Source organism: Polypterus senegalus, chromosome 1, assembly GCF_016835505.1.
Source record: "Polypterus senegalus isolate Bchr_013 chromosome 1, ASM1683550v1, whole genome shotgun sequence".
In the NCBI taxonomy this organism is placed as follows: Eukaryota; Metazoa; Chordata; class Cladistia; order Polypteriformes; family Polypteridae; genus Polypterus; species Polypterus senegalus.
Window position 1 is genome coordinate 323,503,133 of NC_053154.1, and position 21,587 is coordinate 323,524,719.

Here is a 21,587-nt window from a genome sequence, read left to right on the forward strand (position 1 = left end):
TAAAGAGCAAAATGTGCTAGACACTCAAATGTGGCTCCACCAATCCAAGTGCTATTGTAAACATTTACACAATTGGTAGATTGTGAAAGCCACTCGAGTAGCTTCCTGATTAAATCTTGGCACTTTTAAGAATTAAACTGATCATCAGTTAACATCAGCCATTATTTATGGAATTAACATCCAGGTTGGGTTTTGAATTACTTGTTAAAGACTACAACAATTGATACTCTCAGTAAATGCAGAATTGCTTGCACAAGAAGATAGAGAATTTGAGGCTTTATTTGTTATTTGTTTATTTGTTATTTATTTGAAGGGTAGGAAGCAAAGCAGTTTCCCCTGTCATATTATGACATGGACGTAATAATAAAACCCCTTACAGATTTAAAGCATGCAGTGCTCAGTTGTGTTATCAGATCACCTATAAGATGTATCTAAAATGAAAGGTATCAATTAATCTCTTAATCTCTAATGTGGTATTGGAAGAAATGTCAAAACCAGCTATACAACTGTCATCTATAACCTCTTTTCCATCTTACAGTCCATACCGTACACTGCATATTCAACCCTAGGAGCCTTTATTAGCAGGCTGTTTCCCTGAATGAGACCGTGTTTACTTTTCAATACTTCAAACCAGTTTACAGCAAATTGAGGACTTTATAAAAGTGTCTTTTAGTGCCCTAGACAAGACAAGGGTTGACAATTCAGCACTCAGCTCTCTAATAATAACTGGATACGGATGCTATTTTAAGCCTTTACTTAAAATGTATATATCTTTGCAGAAAAACCAATAGCACCTAATACAGGGAGATTCACTAACGTTAGGATGAAGCAATCCAAACAAAAAAAATACTCAATATACCTTGACATATGTGTAATCGATTGTATTACATGCGATGCTGGAAGTGGTTTCCGTTTTCAACGGGAATCTCCATGTTCCTGAATGCATAAACAAGTGTCTCAGGGGGAATAGCAGCAATTTCACATTGGATGTTTTCCTTCAAACCTTCCACAGTGCGGGGCTTGTTCCGAAGTGCGATACTTTGCTCCATCTTGCTGGAAGTAACCTTCCATTAACTCACAACCATCCAGTTAATTCTGAAATCTCTTAAACGAATTGGTGACCCAATAGGTTCACACAATGAAGATGCACTGTTCAATACTGTACACCACCATACTGATGAGAAGTCGAGTGACTGAGTGAAAGGGTATGGGCGGTATGCAACCAGAAGTTGCAAACGAATGTTAAATGTTGAGACAGCTGTCCAGCGCCTACCTCATCGCTCCGACACAGGGGCATCCCGGCGTGCTCAAAGCTCCATATACTGAGGAGCACATTGCATGTTGTTTCATTCAGATTGCTTTGTCCTAGCGAGAGTTATTACAGAATATTCAGGGCCTCTTTCAAATTAATCTTCCTGTATAAGCAATACAAAGAATTATACAGACTTCAAATAACGTTTCTCAGATGGCCTAGCATCTTAGTTACAAAATAATTGAAAAATGAAAAGAAAAATTTCCTGCCAAAGACAGAGCTCCTTGGAAAGTGTCCAGCAGCTAAGCAAACAGCAAGCTCCATTTAAAGTTAGTGCCTCCCCACAAAGTGTCCATTCTTGCAAATGTGCTAAGCTCTTTACAAAAGCATCAGAAAATAACTGAACTAAATACTCCTTTTATGTAACAAAGCACCAACTAGTGCTTTGTAAACTGAGAACTCTTTAGGCATCTTGAGCATCGGAAAGGTGCTATATAACTTAAGACATATTATTATTATTATTAAAAACGTGTAATTAAAGGCAGTTAATGCTCCCGCAATACCAACACAGCCAGACTGATCAAAGTGAGCACCTGGCTTTGTCTCAACTGGAAGATAGTTTCTCAATACAGTAAAAATGGTAATGATTCATTATCACCAAGTCAAGGTTAACTCCCATGGAATTCAAAGGTTGCTTACATAACTTTCTATAGTCCTGCTTCACTTTATAACTATATTTTCTTTGACACCTTGTAAAGTACTTTGAGCTACTGTATATCCTGTGTTGTTGCTATAAAATACTCAGAATCCTGCTTTTCCTTTCAGCCTTCCCATGATGCAGTGCACAGTGGTAAACCTGACCAGCCATTCAGGTTCTGGCCTCTTTCCTGAAATCTGTCAATTGAAAAGGTTATTTACCATACATATCACATCACTGTGTGATTCAGTTTCAGTGGCAGTATGACAAGGATTATAATTTAATACACACAATACTGTCATGCTCATCTATAATAGCAAGGCATTTTCTTAAAATAATCCCCCAGAAAGGGAACCTGTTATTTTAGTTTCCCAAAATTTTTGACTTACTTAATTTTTCTGAAAACATGAAAGCTAACAAAAGATAAACAATCAAATACTGCTAGTACAGGTTTTTGACATATGGCATAACGATGTAATTCGGTTTTGAAGCCAAGAGCACTGGCAGTGACAACTAGATTTCCAAAAATAGAATAAAAAAAAGACTATTTCTATCCATCTCTGAAAAATCCTGAATCAAAAAAGAGGCAGAGATGGATAATAGAAGTGGATGGATGACTCAAGGTGTTAGGTTCAGCTTAGAAAATTTATCAGCCAATCATTGAAAACTACTTGCATGTGTTTATACCAACAGGCTAAATATTGTAGACTGAAATCATAAAACTTTCAAGTCTTCTAAAGTCATATAGCATCTTCATGGAAATTCATTTAGATGAACTTGAAGTTATCCCACTTTATTAATACTCATGATTGTAAAACTGTGATTTTGAAGGTGTAAATGTATGATTGTTATTGTATATGTAGTGTGTATTAGCATTTGTATTGTTTTAATATTAAGTATTAAAGTAATATCTTCCTTTAAATGTTGTTTGTTACTGTTGTGTAGCAACATGGCGAATCTTGCTCCTTTGTTCAGGGCTTGCTTAAAAAAGATTCAAATTTCTATAAAACACTTGAACTTCTTACATTTCAATTACAGAGGCATGCTGAATAAGTATTTAATTCCAATATTACCACATATTATTCACATTAAATACAATCCAAACTTGATCAAATATCAGAAAAGTAAAGTTTTTATTTTTTCCTCTCCCACATTAATTGGTAAGGTTACTTCCATTTAAAAATTTCAAAGGTCTTTATTCTCCTTTAAATCATTTTTGTTTTCCACATAACTCTGGGCAGAAGAGATTAGCATAAGAACTAATCGGATTTTATGCACATTGCAAATAGGGCATGAAAAATTCTGACTATATCAAGGGTATGGTTAAGTATTCATATTTCTGTTTATTAACAAAATGACATTATTAATATTATCAAACGTTCAGATAACACCTGCCTATATTAGGTTCGAATTTCAGGAGAACCCCAGAGGAAAACATTTATGAGTGGCACAACGGTTTACTAATCTTCATTTTCGCCTTCAGAGACTATGATAACCCAGAAGAAGTACACTGACCTTGCCTCCCAAACTCGTGACGAAGGGAAACAAATCAAACTGTCAAATGTGCCAGAGTCTGACATCAGCCCTGTAAATTTCAATGATACCCCACTGCTAGCTGTGATTTGTCTGATATCCATGAGCCGCAAACTCAATCCATAGTAAACTTTCCAACTGTTAACTGGTAAGGTGCACAGCTTTGCGGCTCATTGGTACAACAGATTAACAGTGCATGGCTTGAATACAGGATATTACAAGACGCGATTCTGGCATTTTTGTAATAATCAAGTTGAGGACAGAGTCACTTTGTTTACATTTCTAATCTCTGAATACACATTTGGTATGCATTCACAAATTGCAAGGAATGGCAAAACAGCAATCCAACTGTTTCCATTACAACTCAATCAACTTTCCATCTCCGCTATTTTTTTTTAGACCTTTGTGGGTAATAAATGGGATTTCCACAAGGTACCCAATGCTTTATGATAATATCTATTGCCTTTATTTTATTACAATGGTAAGAGGGCTACATCTATGCCTAGACTTGATACAAACCCAGAACTCAAGCACTGTGCAGTTCTAATTTTCATGTCTAATTTTAAGGACTGTTATTTAAACCTTACTGGCTTCTGCTTTATAGATTTATAAAAAACAAAAAAAACACAGAATTTCACAGATTTAACATTTAGATTTGGATTCAAGCTATAAATCACCCATACTGAGTTATGGTCATTAAATTTGGGTACCAACATAAACAATAAGGCAGCAGGTACAAGAAGATGAAATAAGGTTCCTGTACAAGCTGCCATTGTTAACTTTCCATAATTGCTGGAAAATAATGACAATGGTCAAGGACTTCAGAGCAGAGTTACTCTCCTCTAGATTAAGTCTACAGAGAACGGGTACCAGGTATACCTACATAGAGATGACTCAGAAGCAGATCCAGTACACACTAAAGGAAGCTAAAAGTGCTCATCTGGTTTCCAAAAATTCTACAGCCTCTGCTTCCTCATGGGGTTCAGGCAACAAGTGTGACTCAATGGCATGTATGCAAATAATTCCATACTTCAAGTGTCTTCCTTTTAAAAAAGTTAGTAATAATTCAAAGCAAAACAGTTCAAACAAAAATAAAGAGAAAAATTGATAATATAAAAGTTCTTAATACAAGATGTTTCTGTTTAAGGCTCATATATCTTATTAGATTTCTTTAAGTTTCTCTTAAATAAGTTTTTATATAACATGCATTCATCTGTTCATACATCAAATACAAGGACGTTAAACATGAACAGACAGAATACTGTATGACGTCATTACCCCACTGAAAACAAGACAAATCAAACTGTTTCGAGGTAAATCAAGACTACTTCAGTAAGGAAGTTATATTACAAGTTAGCTTGAGGGGCTAAATTGGTCCTAATTGGCAATTCCTAAAAGCTGATGCATAAAACTGTTTTGTATGGGGAACTTTTGCATGACCAGTGAAGGAAAGCCATAGCTGAAAATTAGGTACATTAGATGTACAAGGCAGCTCTCAAAAGTAATAGCACTGCAGTGCACTTTATTTTCTGCACATGGCTGATAAGTAACTTCTAGTGCAGCATGTATAAATTATGCTGCAGCAGTTAAATAAACAGTGGCATTGCACTTTCAAAATCCATATTTATTGTTAAAGCCTGCCTTGCAACTGAAATCCACTAAAGACCTTTGGATATAAACATTTGCTGGACAAGTATAGGTTAAAAAAAAGAAAGAATCAAGTGGTTTTTGCTGCCCACATATTTTAAACATTATACCCTAAGCAGCCAGCAGTGACACTCATACATCCACACCTCCTCAGTTGCTGCATTGCAGTGCTTACCTCATAATGTGAATACATTCTGGCTCCTTTGTGAAGCTGTATGCATACCCACTGGATGTGGTGCCAAAATCGATAGCCACTACCACCGCAAAGCACTGCTGTGCAGGGACATGGTGCTCAGGATCTTTCTGTAAGATAAACAGAGAGAGAAGCTTACAGGTTTGGCCCAGTCACTGTTGAAAAACAGGCTTGAAAAGTAATCACTGTTTAGGTATTGATTCATTCAGTGCTCCTTATTCAGTGATGTGCAGTGATGTATGACACCCATTTCAGAAGCAAACTCTTCTGCAGGGACTACTGTAACCCAGGATACACCAGCCTTTGGCGAGGGTACCAGTGACACAGATTTGAAGTTTATGTGAATGTCATGGAGTTACTAATGGCTGGTTGGTTTTGTCACAAACAGAGGATTATTGAATAAATAAAAAAAAAAAAAAAGAGTACAATACAAGGAACTGAATACAGTGGTTGTGGGACTGCTCAGTGCTATACATTATCAAAGTCCTTAGTATAAAATAGTGTGTCTGCTACAGGACATATGCTATACAGCTTTACTATATAATGGTCACATATTCCTCAAACATCAACTTACAAAGCTACAGCTACACCTTAAAACACAGGCCTACATTACAAAAACCGATGAGACAACTTTCAGGTGCCAGCTTTCTATTCCTCCACCAGTATTTCTATAAAAATCTTACTGAAGGGTAATTTTTTTTAATTTTTTTTTTAAACAGACTGTTAGCAATATGCATGAAAGCATTAATCACACAAAGACCCACTTGGACAATCGTGTGGTAAATTTAACAATTTCAAATCAGTACTTATTCCCTATTATTTTATATTGTTAATGTGTAATTTGCAACCAAATTTCTGTATAAACTGAAAACATAAATGAACACAGACTAGTTAAAGGTGGTAGGAGTTTTATTTTATTCTAAATATTTTTGACCTATGCCAATTACCCTTTTTAAGGAACAAATAAATTAACATACACTACACCAAAACACTTTGTTGTTTCTTAGGGGTTTTAAACGAAGACATGGCATACTTTACTCTATGCATAAATACTTGCTTCATGAGGAAAGGATTTTGCATTTGCCCATCCTGACTGAAGATATAAACTTCCTTAAACAAGACTTAAACTAACAAAGGGACAGCAGACTGTAGTGTAGATAAAGTAGTCCCCTTTAGCTTTGAGACAAGCAGTGCACATGTCTGCTTTATGCCATTTTAAAGTTTTTTGGGTTTTTTTTTTTAATTAATGTTGGCAAAGCAGAGCAAGTGTTACATACTGTTATTTTATTACTACTGACATTCACTTAACCAAGAAGCTGCACAGTGTTCAGTGACTAGGTTGAATGCATGAAATGAATAAATGAAGGACTGCTTATAATTCCAAGAGCCAACCTGAAAAGAAGTGGTGAGACGGCCTTTTGCTGTTACACACCTAAAACTTATAATACTTAACCAAAAGAAATTCACCAGGCTAATGCTGTACAAGAATTTTAAAAACTGCTAAAACCCCATTATTTTAAAATGGCTTTTTCGGAGCTACAATTTAGTTGTATCCCTATTAGTCTATGTTGGCACTGATTTATCTTTTTTCTCTGGGCTCTGAAAATCTGTACTTTTCTCTGCTGTCTTTTCCGGTTCTTCTGTGGTGGTGATCTGCCTGACCAGCACCTGAGCAAAGTACCTTGCTGTCCTCTGTGTTTATGGAATGAATGGCAGGTGTCCCAGATGTCCACATGACCATCACCATCAATTTCTTCATTGTGAAGCCTGATTTAGAACATTTATGATAGGTAGAATGCCTGATGGTGGTTGGTTGGTCATTTGGCCTTGGAACCCCTGCAGATTTTGTTTTATACTCAAGCCTAACTATTTTTTTTTTGTTTTTGCTTTTTCTGTCCTCCTGGCCATCTGACCTCACCTTTATTTTTGTTAAACTGTACAATATTATTGCATAATCTTGATTGTTTATTTTATATTAATTTCCCTTCCTATTTCATCTTGTAAAGCACTTTGAGCTACATCTCTCTTTTATAAAAAAAATTCTTGGAAGGAGACGTGACGCAATTGTCTCAGAGACACTTTCATATCCCACGAGACGACAAGATCTTATGCAAAGTGATTTGAAAAAGTCCTGCGTGGTTATGTCAGACACATTTCTTGTAGAGAGAAAGAAACGTTATTCACTCATGGGCAGTTATACTTTGCGTTGTCACTATGTGATTCAAATCAAAATTGATATTGATAAAAAAGGTAAAAGCGAAAAAAGATAGGTGATATAACAGAAGTGTGCCGAGAGATATGCAGATCATGCGGCATGGAAGCAGCAAAAATCCAGCAGCTGATTGAGTAAAAAGAAACTAAAAAAAAAAAAAAACCTATATATGTTTCCCATTGTATCACCGTTTAAGAGGGGGTTTCAGAGGAGCGACCGCATCTCCTTGGGGTGCGTTCAGCCCCCCCCTTCACAACGTGAGCTGCAGAGACGCAAAGTGGTTGCACCGGCTTGGGGGTGTTCGAGCGAAGCGAGCAGGGGGCAAAGCCCCTGTTATGGTGCATAAAATATGTACATTTTGGTTTCCATTATATTTTGTTCAAGACAAGACAACAGATGAACAAAGACAAATTAAAGCAGGTTGTCTTCCCTTACACCTTACTTTTTGTTCATAGCTTAGTGCTAATTTGGTTTATAGCCTGGGAAAGGATGCTGAGCTGGTACCTCAGGCTATTGATTACTTTATGGATGGACATCTGGAACAACAATTTGGTTTACAGCCTGGGACAGGAAGAACTACTGATACCTCAGAGTACATCAAAGGTTTTAGTGTGTGGGAAAACGGACAGTCAATTAATTCATCAATCATTTTGACAGCCAGCCAATCAGGTGCATGTGTTGTGAAACCAAGGCTTGACATTTCATAATAAATATGCCGTGGTTTGAAAAGCAAGATAGAGAGAAGTAAAGGGAGAAGAAGATAGAAGCAAAGAAGAAAAAGAGAAGAAGAGGAACGGACAGACGGCCCTGGTCGTCAGAAAGGCATCATGAACATCGATTGCTAAATCAAACGCCTCCCTGGGACATTCATCCTTGTCATCTGTAACTTTTTCTAAAGACTATATATTCAAACTTTTCTATCAGTACCTATTTTCTAGTATTCTTTGTTCTTGTGGTATTATTATTATTCTTGTAATAAATACCATGCTGCTTTTAACTTTCAATGCTTTGTCTTAATGTCTAGAGTGATTGAAGTAATACAGTAAGCTAGATTTCTTTGAGCACCAGGTGACAGCCGGATTTTTGCCATTATTTCTGTGCTGCGAGGTTTATAAGGCTGAGAGTGAGAGCGCTACTCAACAGAAGGGACAAATACGATAAAGAAGCCTTTCTTGGCTGATAAATGGCCTATAGTCAAGAGTGCTGAGTCTTTGTATGTTTAAATGTATTCTTGTAGACCAAAAGTAATATTTAGGTCTGAGATAACACTAAAACATCGTATGTTGTTCGTGCCGAAAATAAGTAAGTCTCTTGAAGTGCCGAATGACAGGCTGTTATTCCTATAGCACTTGTGTGGTTTAAAGTGCTAAGGGTTAATCAGCGTGTGTGTGTCATTCATGGAGCACTGTTGTGGTTAGGGTCTGTGTGTGTGTTTATCTGTGTGTGTGTGTGTGTGTGTGTGTGTGTTCATCTTAAAGTGCAACAGTAGACCAACCCGATAACGAACTTAACGAGAACATTTACCCTTGAGGAAACAAGTAAAGGGCAAGTATAGGGAAATACCACGATAATACAGCCCCCTAGTTGTTTATATGAAAATGTGCTATATAAATAAATGTTGTTGTTGTTGTAGTTTTGCTTCTGTGATCTTATTGGTGTAGTGTATTGACAATCTTGACAATGGATCAGATACAGGTCCATTTTTGTACTTCATTATCATCCACTATTGATATGATCTCAATTTATTGGGTATTCTAGTACAGATATCAAGTTCTTTTCAGAATTTCTATATTACATTCAACTCTTTGAGGGCTGACTATTTTTTCCAAACAACACAGTTTTCTGACAGCACACAAAGCAATGGTTTCATAAAGAAATCAACACAAGATTTCTGTTGCTGCACACTGTGGCTACAAGTTCGCCAGAAATGTGTGGCACACTGGCTGCCATGCTGTCTTTGTGTAGCAGCGGCAGGCACAGATTTGTATTTCTTGTCATTGTAACTGGCGGTCCTCCCAGGCGAACGCTGCCATAGATGCATCAGCTACACAAACCTGTTCAGGACTATGATCCGCTGATGCTGGTACCTCACACTTGTTTTCGATCGCAAGTCAGAGTCCAATGGAGTAATAATATGCAAACGTCGTCCACAGCGTATTTTTGATTTATGCATTCGGTTCAATCACTCGCCAGATGTCAATGCCATCTCTGCCACTATTTACTCCTCGCTGCTCACTTGAGAATGTCGGTCAAATCAATGAAGCTAACTTTCCTTCTAAGATAAAGAGTCCACCTAAAACATATACGCCAGGTTTTGTCACCGTTTACAGTTCATTACCCTGCTTTTGACAAAGGTCGACACCCGCCGTGAAAGAGTTAAAATCTATTATCTTGTTTACACAAGATGTTGTATTTTTAAGACATTTACGTATTTTTAAAAACTATATTGTGTCATGATCCTATATATATATAACAAAAGCCTGAAAAGGCACCAACTCACCTGGATGTTTTAAAGATAACTAATTAATTGAAATATGGCCATTACTGTAATTATAACTGGGTGCTAATAGATAATCCTACATCCCTAAGAAACAATCTTATGGTGCCAAAGGTATATTGCAAAACCAGTAAACTTTTTTTTTTATAGTAATAACTTCTAAATACTTCTGATAATGGAGAACAACCAAAATTGTAACATTCTCTAACCTGTTTAATCCAAGTCAGGGCTGCAAGGACCAGAGCCTTTCTCCGCTGGTAAATTTAAACCTTGCCCTGTGTGAACGTTGTGTGTGTAACCAACAGGTGGTTCCAGCCTTTGTGCTATTTGTTAAAACAAAACTGAATCCAAAAATGACATCCACAGACAATTCACTAGTTGAAAGAAAGACAGTGTATTAGCTAAACAAACAGGCTTGATGTACTGAATGGTCTCCTATCATCTGACAAATTTCCGATGTTTTTATGTTCTTTTGTTCAGTGGGTCTCTCTTGAAGTGACATTACCAGCCCAGTACACCACAGTCTTGAATATCACACTGGCCATCATAGCTAAAGATGTGAAGCCAACTTAAGAGAACATAGTCTCCTAAGAAAAAACAGCCTGCTCTGCCCTTTCTTTTATAGTTCCTAAGTGTTACATGACCATTCCTACCAGTCATTGATGTGGACCCCCAAGTATTTGGAGGAGATGCACTACCTCTACATCCACACCCTGAATAGTGATGGAGCATAGAGGCTCTTTGATGTGGCGAAAGTCAATCACCAGTTGCTTAGTTTTGCTGATGTTAAGCTGCAGACAATTCTCTTCGCACCAAGAAACAAATGTCTCCACCTGACTCCTCTCCTCCTTCCCCTTATCAATACACCCCTAAGTGCAGAATCATCAGAGAAGTTTAAGTATGAACAGAAATAATGCAGCCATGGCATAATATCTGCAACATATTAAAACACTGTGTAACAGTACAAAAGGGAAATAAGAAGAATGCAGTCCTAAACAAGGCAAACATACAAGAAGTTTAGCAACCCAATGTTTCAATTAGTGTTAAAAATCATCAAATAGTCTAACTAACACAATGACATACATCTGACACTCGATTATGTGGTCGGCTTAATCACACTTCTACAGTACAGTATTTGAGGTAATTAAAGTTTAATTTTCACTAGATCTTTAAATGACAAATAATCTAACATATATTCCAAATTCCTCTTAAACATCAAAGGCTGAATTTCACTTATGACTTTGAAAATCCAAACTTCAGATGATAAAGTAAAGGATCCATTCTGCAGCACAGAAAAAACAAAAATAGTCAAAAATCAAATACAGAAACAGCACTACACTGAAGTATAACCCTATTCAGAGTAAAATTGTCATCAGCAGCATAAGAAAGAGACGGTTACTGTGGGCTAGAATAAAGCACTCTTTGCTAGGCAACCACAACGGTTTGAAAGAAGAAAAGCAACAGATATGTCAAGCGCTCAAAAACACAGTTGAAGTTACACAGGGTGTTTAAAATGCTGGAAAGTAGTGGTTTATGAACTGTTACAATGAACCTTCTAGATATACCACAGAGTAATCTTCAGTTAGCCTGAATAATCATTGTGTTTGATGTCTATCTACTTTGGGAGAATTCTGCGAATTGACACTTTCAGTTTTAGTACATCACCATTATTATCCCTCTCCACTTTTATGTAGGACTGCAGAGGAATATCGGTGGGTTCAATACAGTATTGGTAATTATTTTTACCAATATATTCACAGTATAATAAGAACTGTTGAGATTTTGTCTGCATTCTTTGTTTTTCTGTGTCACATATAGAAATATAAGAAAGCTCTACAGAAGTGCTAGCCTTTACAGTGTGCCAAAAAATTAACTGTTTCTACTTTCTCAATGACACTGCACTGCAACAGAGATTACTAAATCAAATTCTTTGTTCACATCTAAGTCATGCATATGGGTTCAGGTTGATTTCACAGTGTCACAGCAAAGAAAGAGCTTAATATGAAACATGTAATTCCAAGCATTATCATATGAAAATCAATTACTCCAGCATACTAAAATTAGGACTGCCTCCCTCTCGCTCTCTCTCTCTCTCTCTCACTCCAATTTAGAACAGAATTTGAAGGCTGATTTGTACTAAATTTAAAATTCTCAAACTCAGGTAATCAAAATGGGAGTGGAGAAAATGAGTGTGTCTGTGAGGGACCAGCATTCCCTCCGGGGACTGTTCTGCACTGTTCCCATCACTATCACTTCTCAACCTCTGGGTTAAGATCAAATATGTAGGTTTAGTCCACCACTTTTTTCAAAGTCAGCAAAAATTATCTTAGAGCTATTTTAATAGCTAAAGACTGACCAGCAACGAGCTCCAAGCAAGTTGCATATCACCACCTGTAATATCTGTAGATCCTGGCCTCCTTAAAAAAAAAGATTTGCAGAGACCCACCCACAGGAGAAAATCTCAGCAGCTTCTTCTCAATTAGTACCCCTCTATTACTACTGTAGGATTATACCAAGAAAGATGGCATCAGTGGCTCCAGCTCCCATTTATGCTTTTCTATCCACCAATTAAGCTGCCAGCCGAGAAGGGTAGTAAATCAGGGACTTTCTTCACTGAAAGTAACCTGACTAAGCCTGGTTCTCCAGCCCCATCCAGCCTGAAGCAAATCTAGGAGCACCAATAGGGAATGCAGTCACTGGAGTCTTGAATAAAGTAGAGAGCAGTACTGAGGCTGAATGGAGATGAGGGGTGATTCCCACACGAGTTTGGAGACTTTCGGCAGGAAAATGGTGCATAGGAATGATTTCACTTTGTAAACAACACTGGGAAATGGTGAAGGGCAACTCCAGTTTTACTTGCTTTGTGGGGAACTGTGCCATCTAGACGGAAGAAAGGTGGATGAACATGTCCACAAGGAATCCACATAATTTCTTGTAAAGACATTGGCACATTCCTTATGGGTTTCTACAAAGGTGGTAAAAAATGTCATTCACATCCTGGACAGATAAATACATTAACCTGTCATCAGCAGAATAAGGAAGAAGATTACCGTACCCGATGGACTGTAGCACCTGAAACAAAGCTTGGACTTCTGTACTACCTCAACCTGTCTTATACCTGTAAGAAATGTGACAGGTTGGGCCATGTATTAAAGGACTGCAAGGAACCTGCATGCAGGAACTGCCAAGTAGCTGGAAACGAGACAAAGGAATGCACCAGAAAGGTTGTCTGAAATCTCTGCAGACTGGTCAGCTACATTTACAGAGACTGCCTTCAACATTAGAAGACCTATATTCTTTTTCTTCTTTCGGCTGCTCCCATTAGGTGTCGCCACAGCGGATCTTCTTCCATATCTTTCTGTCCTCTGTATCTTGTTCTGCTACACCCATCACCTGCATGTCCTCTCTCACCACATCCATTAACCTTCTCTTAGACCTTCCTCTTTTCCTCTTCCCTGTCATCTTTATCCTTACCATCCTTATCCCAATATACTCGGCATCCTTCCTCTGCACATGTCCAAACCAATGCAATCTCGCCTCTCTGACTCTGTCTCTCAACCATCCAACTTGAGCTGACCCTCTAATGTCCTCATTTCTAATCCTGTTCATCCATGTCACACCCAATGCAAATCTTATCATCTTTAACTCTGCCACCTCCAGCTCTGTCTCCTGATTTCTGGTCAGTGCCACCGTCTCCAGCCCATATAACATAGCTGGTCTCACTACCGTCCTGCAGACCTTCCCTTTCACTGTTGCTGATAACCGTCTGTCACAAATCACTCCTGACACTCTTCTCTACCCATTCCACCCTGCCTGCACTCTCTTTGTCACCTCTCTTCCACAATCCCCATTACTCTGTACTGTTGATCCCAAGTATTTAAAACGCAATGAGAAGACCTACATAGCAGCTATTATTGTCAGAAGATTAGGTACCTCCCCTGACTATGTGAGGGACAGCAAAATGAGAGGCCAGCACTTTCCCTGGATTTGAAGGTGACTCCAGTAAAGAACAAGACTGAAGCGAGCTACCCCCCTTTCATCCAAGAAGACATCCCCAGTCTTATATCCCTTGCAAGGTTAAAACTTAACAGAAGGTCCAGAGCATCCCAGATGAAAACTCGGCAAAAAAAGCTGAATGAGACAATGCATGTCTGAAAAGGATGGCAAGGGAAATTATGACTACTGTACAAATTATACAAAAATGATTTTTCTTACCGCAGAATGAGTTGGAGAAAGTGGTGTAATTCCAGGATCCCCTATGCTTCTGGCAGGAGAAGAATATTCAGAAGAAACAGAATCTGTAAGAAAGAATGAAAGACAAGCAAAAAACATTAATAAGTGAATGAACAGTTTGACAGATGCAGAGGGCTCAGATCTTCATGCATGCAACAGGCTTCCATCCATCCATTATCTAACCCGCTATATCCTAACTACAGGGTCACGGGGTCTGCTGGAGCCAATCCCAACCAACACAGGGTGCAAGGCAGGAAACAAACCCTGGGCAGGGCGCCAGCCCACCGCAGTGCAACAGGCTTAGTACAAGAAAAAGAAAAAGCACTTGGGTCTTCAGCACTATGGAGAGCTCCAGCCTCATTTCCCACTTGTAGTCAACCAAAGTGCAATTTCAGGAAATAAACAGTTTAAAGAATGAAATCAACAAAACAAACCAGAAATGGGGCAATAAACAGCTTCACCACACCTTTATATTTGGAAGTCCAACTTGATAAGCAAATACCAGACAGACAAAGCAAACCAGCATTCAATCAAAATCTTTATTTTGAATAGACCATTTGCAGAAGGCATCATTCGCCAGCGATTTTGAAGCATACTGATTACAGAAAGCACATCATTCCATTAACATCCAATCAAAATTCATATTTATTTAAGTTCTTGTAACTTGTCATGCAATATATTAGCCGAGTAAAGGTAATAATGCAATGCTCATTCTTTTTTCTTGTTTTTCTAAATAAAACCTTTATATCCAGTGATCTCTCTCTGTACATATACATATATACACACACACATTATGGTGCTAGATCTTCACATACCCTTATCAAAATTATGCATTATCCCTTCCTTGGTAAGGCCTCCATAATTTCATGTTAGAATCTCCAGTAAAGATGGAGTTAGTATAGGAGCAGAATTTCACATATGCATTAAATTTAAAAGTGACAGTCCAAAATTGACATTAGCTGACAAACTTGGGAAAAGTACTGAGAGATTTTTAATTACCTTGCACCATCACTTTATTTCCTGAAGGGGAAATAAAGAGAAATGATAAGAGCCAGAAAGCACATTAATAACTCAATGGAAGAAAAGTAGGTCAAGTTCTCCACCTCTACATAAACATAATGGATTTGCTCATTCTGAAGGCAAAGGTACAGTCAATTCAGATAAGTCAGGCAGCTCCTGGGAAAACCATGTAGTCACAACACTGCACTTTTCTCATTTTGCTTTTTACAGCACTTGATTGCATTATTGTGTGCGAGTTCAAGTACTTACTGGTATGCTGAAGTATATCGGGGTAGAGCTTTAAACGTTTGCAGCCATACTGTTTGGTTTGATAAGAAAACTGACCCACACAACAAGAGAGATGGAGCTTCTGATTATATCAGCATATTGACCATGTAAATCACTTAACCAGTTCTCAGTTGCTTTGAACTCCAGACTCTAAATTTTGCAGTGCCAACGCTTTCTATCATGCCACCAGATTTTAGCTGAACTGCCCGAGGCTGCCAAAGTACTGAAGTGACATTGTACCCTTTCTTTTTCACACTCTGTGCTTCTGTAACCAATGGTGTTATAGTTCCTGGGCAGGAAAGGCTCTCTATTGGCTTTTCAACCAAGTGAAATGAAAAGCATAACTCTGATTTGATCATTTTATTTGTTTTTACTTTTAGTGCCCTCAGCCACAGACAGCAGCAATTCTCATATTTTGACATTCTGATTTCCATAAAGTCTTTTAGTCAAATTATTTCTGGAACAACGTTGGCTTTTTCCCCCAATTGATTGCAGATTGTTTGCAAAATGGCTCTGGATTTAAGTCAGTGAGGATAAAATTTGCCCCTTTTAAAAAAATAAATAAAAATAACTATCTATCTTTTCTAAAAGATTTCGAACACCTCGATTTTTCCAGTTTTTCTTCAAATTTAAGCAGTTGAAATGCAATGAATGACCTAAAATGCTGAAAAGGTAAGCAGTAAACTGCCAGATGTTTACATTTAAAATGTTTAGGTTAACAAAAGCTGAAAAATCAGGACTGGTCTCCCATACACTTTCTCATATATATGGGAATGGATATTTGAAGAGTAAACCGCAAGACTGAATGATTATATTTTTATATTATGTATATAAAAGAACCATAAACAACAAATCAAATCAAATTAATAATATATTGTACAATTATTATAAAAGTAAAGTTAAATAAATCAAGACTCTGCAGCTGCATGAAAAAAGGGAATATACCACTTCCGGTTAACAGAAATAGCCCAAAAGTTGACAGAAATCTAAATTTTGAACCTAATACTTGTATGCAAAATTTGGTTGACCAAAGTTATTGTGTTTACATACACGTACATACACAGACATAATTACAAAAATGGTAATTTCGGACTCGGGGAGGTCTAAAACATCGAGATTCATCAAAATCTTGAAAATTGAATTTTTTTGGAGGATTCCAATACTTTTTTTACACTTCACATATGAGAAAGTAAAAAGGAAACTTTGGAATACTACTAATGGGCTTTCTTCAGGAAACAACTAACAACTTACAGATGTTCTGAAGCAACTGAAGTAAATGAAGCCTTGCAAGTTGACACAAACCATTTGCACAGGTGTCCCAACTTCAGTTGATTACTTAAAATCCTCTGTCTGTCTTAAAGCACAGTTGGAACAGACTGTGTTACTATATCCTCTGAAGAACTACTTGGACAATATTCCAGGGATAATCAGAAGAAAACAGCAATTAACAAATGAAATGAGACAGGAGCATTATTATCCTTAGAAGTGTAGGCCTTTCATTTATAGAAATTGAAAAAAAAAAAAATCCAAGTGTCAGTGAGTATGGTGTCCTACACAATCCAAAGACAGGTGGAACCTGGAAGAAACTCTGACAGGAAGAGATCTGGCAGGCCCAAAGTGACAACCCAATCAGAAGACAACTTTTTGAGGGTCACCAGCTTGCATGATCATAGGTGCCTCACAACACCACAGCTTCACGCACAGTGGTTAAAAAAAGCAAGTCACAGTTTCTACGGTGAAGATGAGACTTTCTGCAGCAGATTTGACAAGCCATTCCTTAAATGACAAAATAATGCCTTGAAATGAAGTCTCCTCTTCACCGTAGAAACTGAGCCAACCAGAGATCCAGTGCCACCTCCTGTATTGGTGGATAAACTGTCCCAGTACACCCACTAGACCCCAACTGCCCGACTGGGACAGGAATCAATAGTCATCCTGGCTGGGTTGCTTTGTCTATTACATTGTCAATCTACTACATCCTCCCGGCCAATTAAGGCTGCACTCTCCAACCAAATCAGAATGCTGGTCCTTCCATGTTTCCATTCACAATTGTCATTTTTATATAAGAACAGCTTTGCTTATTATCATTGTTCCTTTTTGTATTTGTAACAGTACTGCAAACAGTAGTTTTGCAGTTGCTAACCTTCACTGATGAAATGCACTGTCAAGGAGAGGTATGACATTGATAAAGTAGATCCAGATACATTCTTTCACCTTAAGTGTGAATCATGTACTTGAGGACATCAGAGAAGGGGAAATGTATTTAAGATTAAAGCCAGGAAGCACTTCTTTACACAAAGAGTTGTGCAACTCTGGAACAAAGTAGCGAGACATGGAGTTGAAGCAGAACTCTCAACAACCTTTAAGAAGAATCTAGATGAGATGTTGAGACAGCTTAGCTGTTAGGTAAACAAACAGGCAAGATGGACTGAATGGTCTCCCTCATTTGTCAAATTTATTATGCTCTTACGGCTCAGATGTTCTGTTTGACCATAAATTTGTTGTTGTGGCTAAATGTGAAACCTGAAGATTATGCAGTAGAATTTGGCAACATGAATTATAAAATTTAGGCAGAACTACTTGACTGAAGTATTTTCAATCTGGCAGTGTGTATCAAGTCTTAAAGCATTCAAAAGTTGTTTGGAATCATCTCTCTCTCTCTCACAAACTCTGTCCGAAAGATTTGACTAAAGTTTGCCAAGTGTGTTGTTGTGCTGGTACTTTGACTGGTTTAGGCCTGTTGTGAACAGCTGACTCCAACAAATGTTTTTTCATATTCTGTACAGTGGTTAGTTCATACTTTGTAGATCATGAGGCAAGTTGTCAAGAGTTCTTTAACAGAAACTGATTACTGATATGCACTATATTGCCCAAAGTATTGGGACTAGCCTCCAAATCATTGAATTCAGGTGTTCCAATCACTTCCATGGCCACAGGTGTGTAACATCAAGCACCTAGGCATACAGACTGCTTCTATAAACATGTGTGAAAGAATGGGTCACTCTCAGGAGCTCAGTGAATTCAAGTGTGCTACCCTGATATGATGGCCACCTGTGCAAAAAGTCAATTTGTGAAATTTCCTCGCTACTAAATATTTCACGGCCAGCTGTGTGGAAGCAATTGGGAACAACAGCAACTCAGCCACAAAGTGGTAGGCCACGTAAAATCACAGAGTGGGGACAGCACATGCTGAGGTGTACTGTGTGCAGAAGTCGTCAACGTTCTGCAGAGTCAATAGCTACAGACCTCCAAACTTCGTGTGGCCTCTAGATTAGCTCAACAGCAGTGCATAGAGAGCTTCATGGAATGGGTTTCCATGGCTGAGCAGCTGCATCCAAGCCTTACATCATACCAAGTGCAATGCAAAGCATCGGGTGCAGTGGTGTGCAGCACACCGCCACAGGACTCTAGAGCAATATCCTCTGGAGTAAGGAATCACACTTCTCTGTCTGGCAAACCGATGAACGAGTCTGGGTTTGGCGATCACCAGGAGAACGGTACTTGCCTGACTGCACTGTGCCAAGTGTAAAGTTTGGTGGAGGGGGGCATTATGGTGTGGGGTTGTTTTTCAGGGGTTGGGCTTGGCCCCTTAGTTCCAGTGAAAGGAAATCTTAATGCTTCAGCATGCAAAGCCATTTTGGACAATTTCATGTTCCCAACTTTGTGGGAACAGTTTGGGGATGGCCCCTTCCTGTTCCTACATGACTGCACATCAGTGCACAAAGCAATGTCTATAAAGAAATGGATTAGCGAGTTTGGTGTGGAGGAACTTGACTGGCCTGCACAGAGCCCTGACCTCAACCCGATAGAATGAATACCTTTGGGATGAATTCGAGCGGAGACTGCGAGCGAGCCAGGCCTTCTCGTCCAACATCAGTGCCTGACCTCACAAATGCTCTCATGGAAAAATGATCAACAATTCCCATAAACATACTCCTAAACCTTGTGAAAAGCCTTCCCAGAAGAGTTGAAGCTGTTATGGCTGCAAAGGGTGGGACAACTCCATATTAAAGCCTGTGTATTAAGAATGGGATGTCATTAAAGTTCATGTGCTTGTAAAGACGTTTGGTAATATATTGTAGGTTATACATTGCCGTCTTTCATGTAGCTTCCATTTTTTCAAAGACAAACCAACTCCATGCATGTGAGGATGATCCATGTCTAGCAATAAAATCTAACTATATATATGGGTATCAAAGTTAACACAAGTGTACTTTTTTACATTTACATTTATTTGCTTAGCAGATGCTTTCATCCAATGTGATTTCCAACATAATCGAGTAAATATTAATCTGGGGGTCTGTTTGGGAAAAAGTGTTGCAGGACAAGGTTACAAAATTGATAACCACAAGTGGAGAGCTTGGAATAAAATACAATCCAGTTAAAAATACAAAACCAGTCATAAAACCTAACAGCTAATAAAAGTTAGACAGGAACTCACCAAACAATTCAAACAGTGTATTATAATTGTATGGGAAAAGTAGAGTAATTACCAGTGCCTTTCTATTTTGTGATGTTTTCATTTGCAGAACCAAATGGTTTTTTTTAGCAACAGTGTCATTCTAAACTGCCTGCCTCAGCAGGAAAGTTGAAGCAGATTGTTTCTGCTGCAGTGGACGCTTCAGCCCCCATATGCTCAATAGAGCTGATGATTAGCTCTGAAAGGCCTGGCTGCTAACATTTTCAATACAAGATGGATTTTTTTTTTTAATTTGGGGTCACATCCAAACTTGCTGCTCATAACAGTACAACACGTTTACTGTTCTGTGCAAAACTGGGCATTATGGGTAGATTGCTTGTCTTTATTTTTCTGTTAACTGATTACTTTAGATATAATAGGGCTCTGAAAAGGGAATACTGAGGTTATTGTGCTGGTGTGGTGTTCCATCTTCATTGACTTAACGATGCCTATTCAGAGTACTCTGTGACTTTGAACCTATATTTTTGAGAAAAAAATCATTCTAGCAAAAAAAGCAGAAGTGCCCCTATTTTTTATTCTGGAGACATCTTCAAGTTTAGATTAAAAAAATTCCAATTTTAATATATGATAAATTATGAGTGGAGCCCATTTTTGTAAAGAGAGCAAATTTCATAACGAATGACTGTTGCATCCTATTTGGAGCTCTTCACTGGGTTCCTGCTTCAGTGTTTGGAGAGGAAGATGAGCAAGTCTTTGTGGCAATTTTTTTTGTGGACACCGAGATCAACTACAGTACAGGCCAAAAGTTTGGACACACCTCCTCATTCAATGTGTTTTCTTTATTTTCATGACCATTTACATTGGTAGATTCTCACTGAAGGCATCAAAACTATGAATGAACACATGTGGAGTTATGTACTTAACAAAAAAAGGTGAAATAACTGAAAACATGTTTTATATTCTAGTTTCTTCAAAATAGCCACCCTTTGCTCTGATTACTGCTTTGCACACTCTTGGCATTCTCTCGATGAGCTTCAACAGGTAGTCACCTGAAATAAAACCAAAATAAAGAAAACACATTGAATGAGGAGGTGTGTCCAAACTTTTGGCCTGTACTGTATGCTGGTAGGTGAACATACACTGATCACATTATGAGCACTTTTCTAATATTTACTCCTCAATGAGCCGCCAAAATAGCTCTGACCCATTGAGGCATAGATTCTACAAGAACTCTGAAGCCGTCCTTTGGTATTTGATACCAGGACATTAACAACAGATCTTCTATGTTGTAAAGTGCAATTGAACTTGTTGCTCCAACACATCCCATAGATGTTCAAACATATTAAGATCTGGGAAATCTGGAGGCCACGAAAATACTTGAACTCAAGTCATTCCCAAACAATCCACGCAGCACGGTAGGGCATAGAGTCCTGCTGAAAGATGCCACTTCCATCAGGGTATACCACTGACATGAAGGGGAGAACCTGGTCTGCAACAATGATTAGGTAGGTGATACACAACAAACTGACATCAACATGAACACTCAGACCCGGGGTTTCCCAGAACATTGCCCAAAGTATCACACTCCTTCTGCATTCTGGTGCCATCTCTTTCTC

The 21,587-nt window shown here is 38.3% G+C and overlaps 1 protein-coding gene across 3 annotated transcripts in view; it reads right to left on the bottom strand.

Moving 5' to 3' along the window:
* Positions 1 to 21,587, bottom strand: part of hspa12a (heat shock protein 12A) — a 169,444-nt gene that overhangs the window by 82,383 nt on the left and 65,474 nt on the right. For all 3 annotated transcript variants that reach the window (XM_039737197.1, XM_039737214.1, XM_039737207.1), the window contains exons 2-3: positions 14,247 to 14,329; positions 5,305 to 5,432 (exon numbers count right to left, since the gene is read on the bottom strand). In XM_039737197.1, coding sequence (XP_039593131.1) covers positions 5,305 to 5,432; positions 14,247 to 14,329 — 211 coding nt within the window. The remainder of the gene's footprint in view (positions 1 to 5,304; positions 5,433 to 14,246; positions 14,330 to 21,587) is intronic.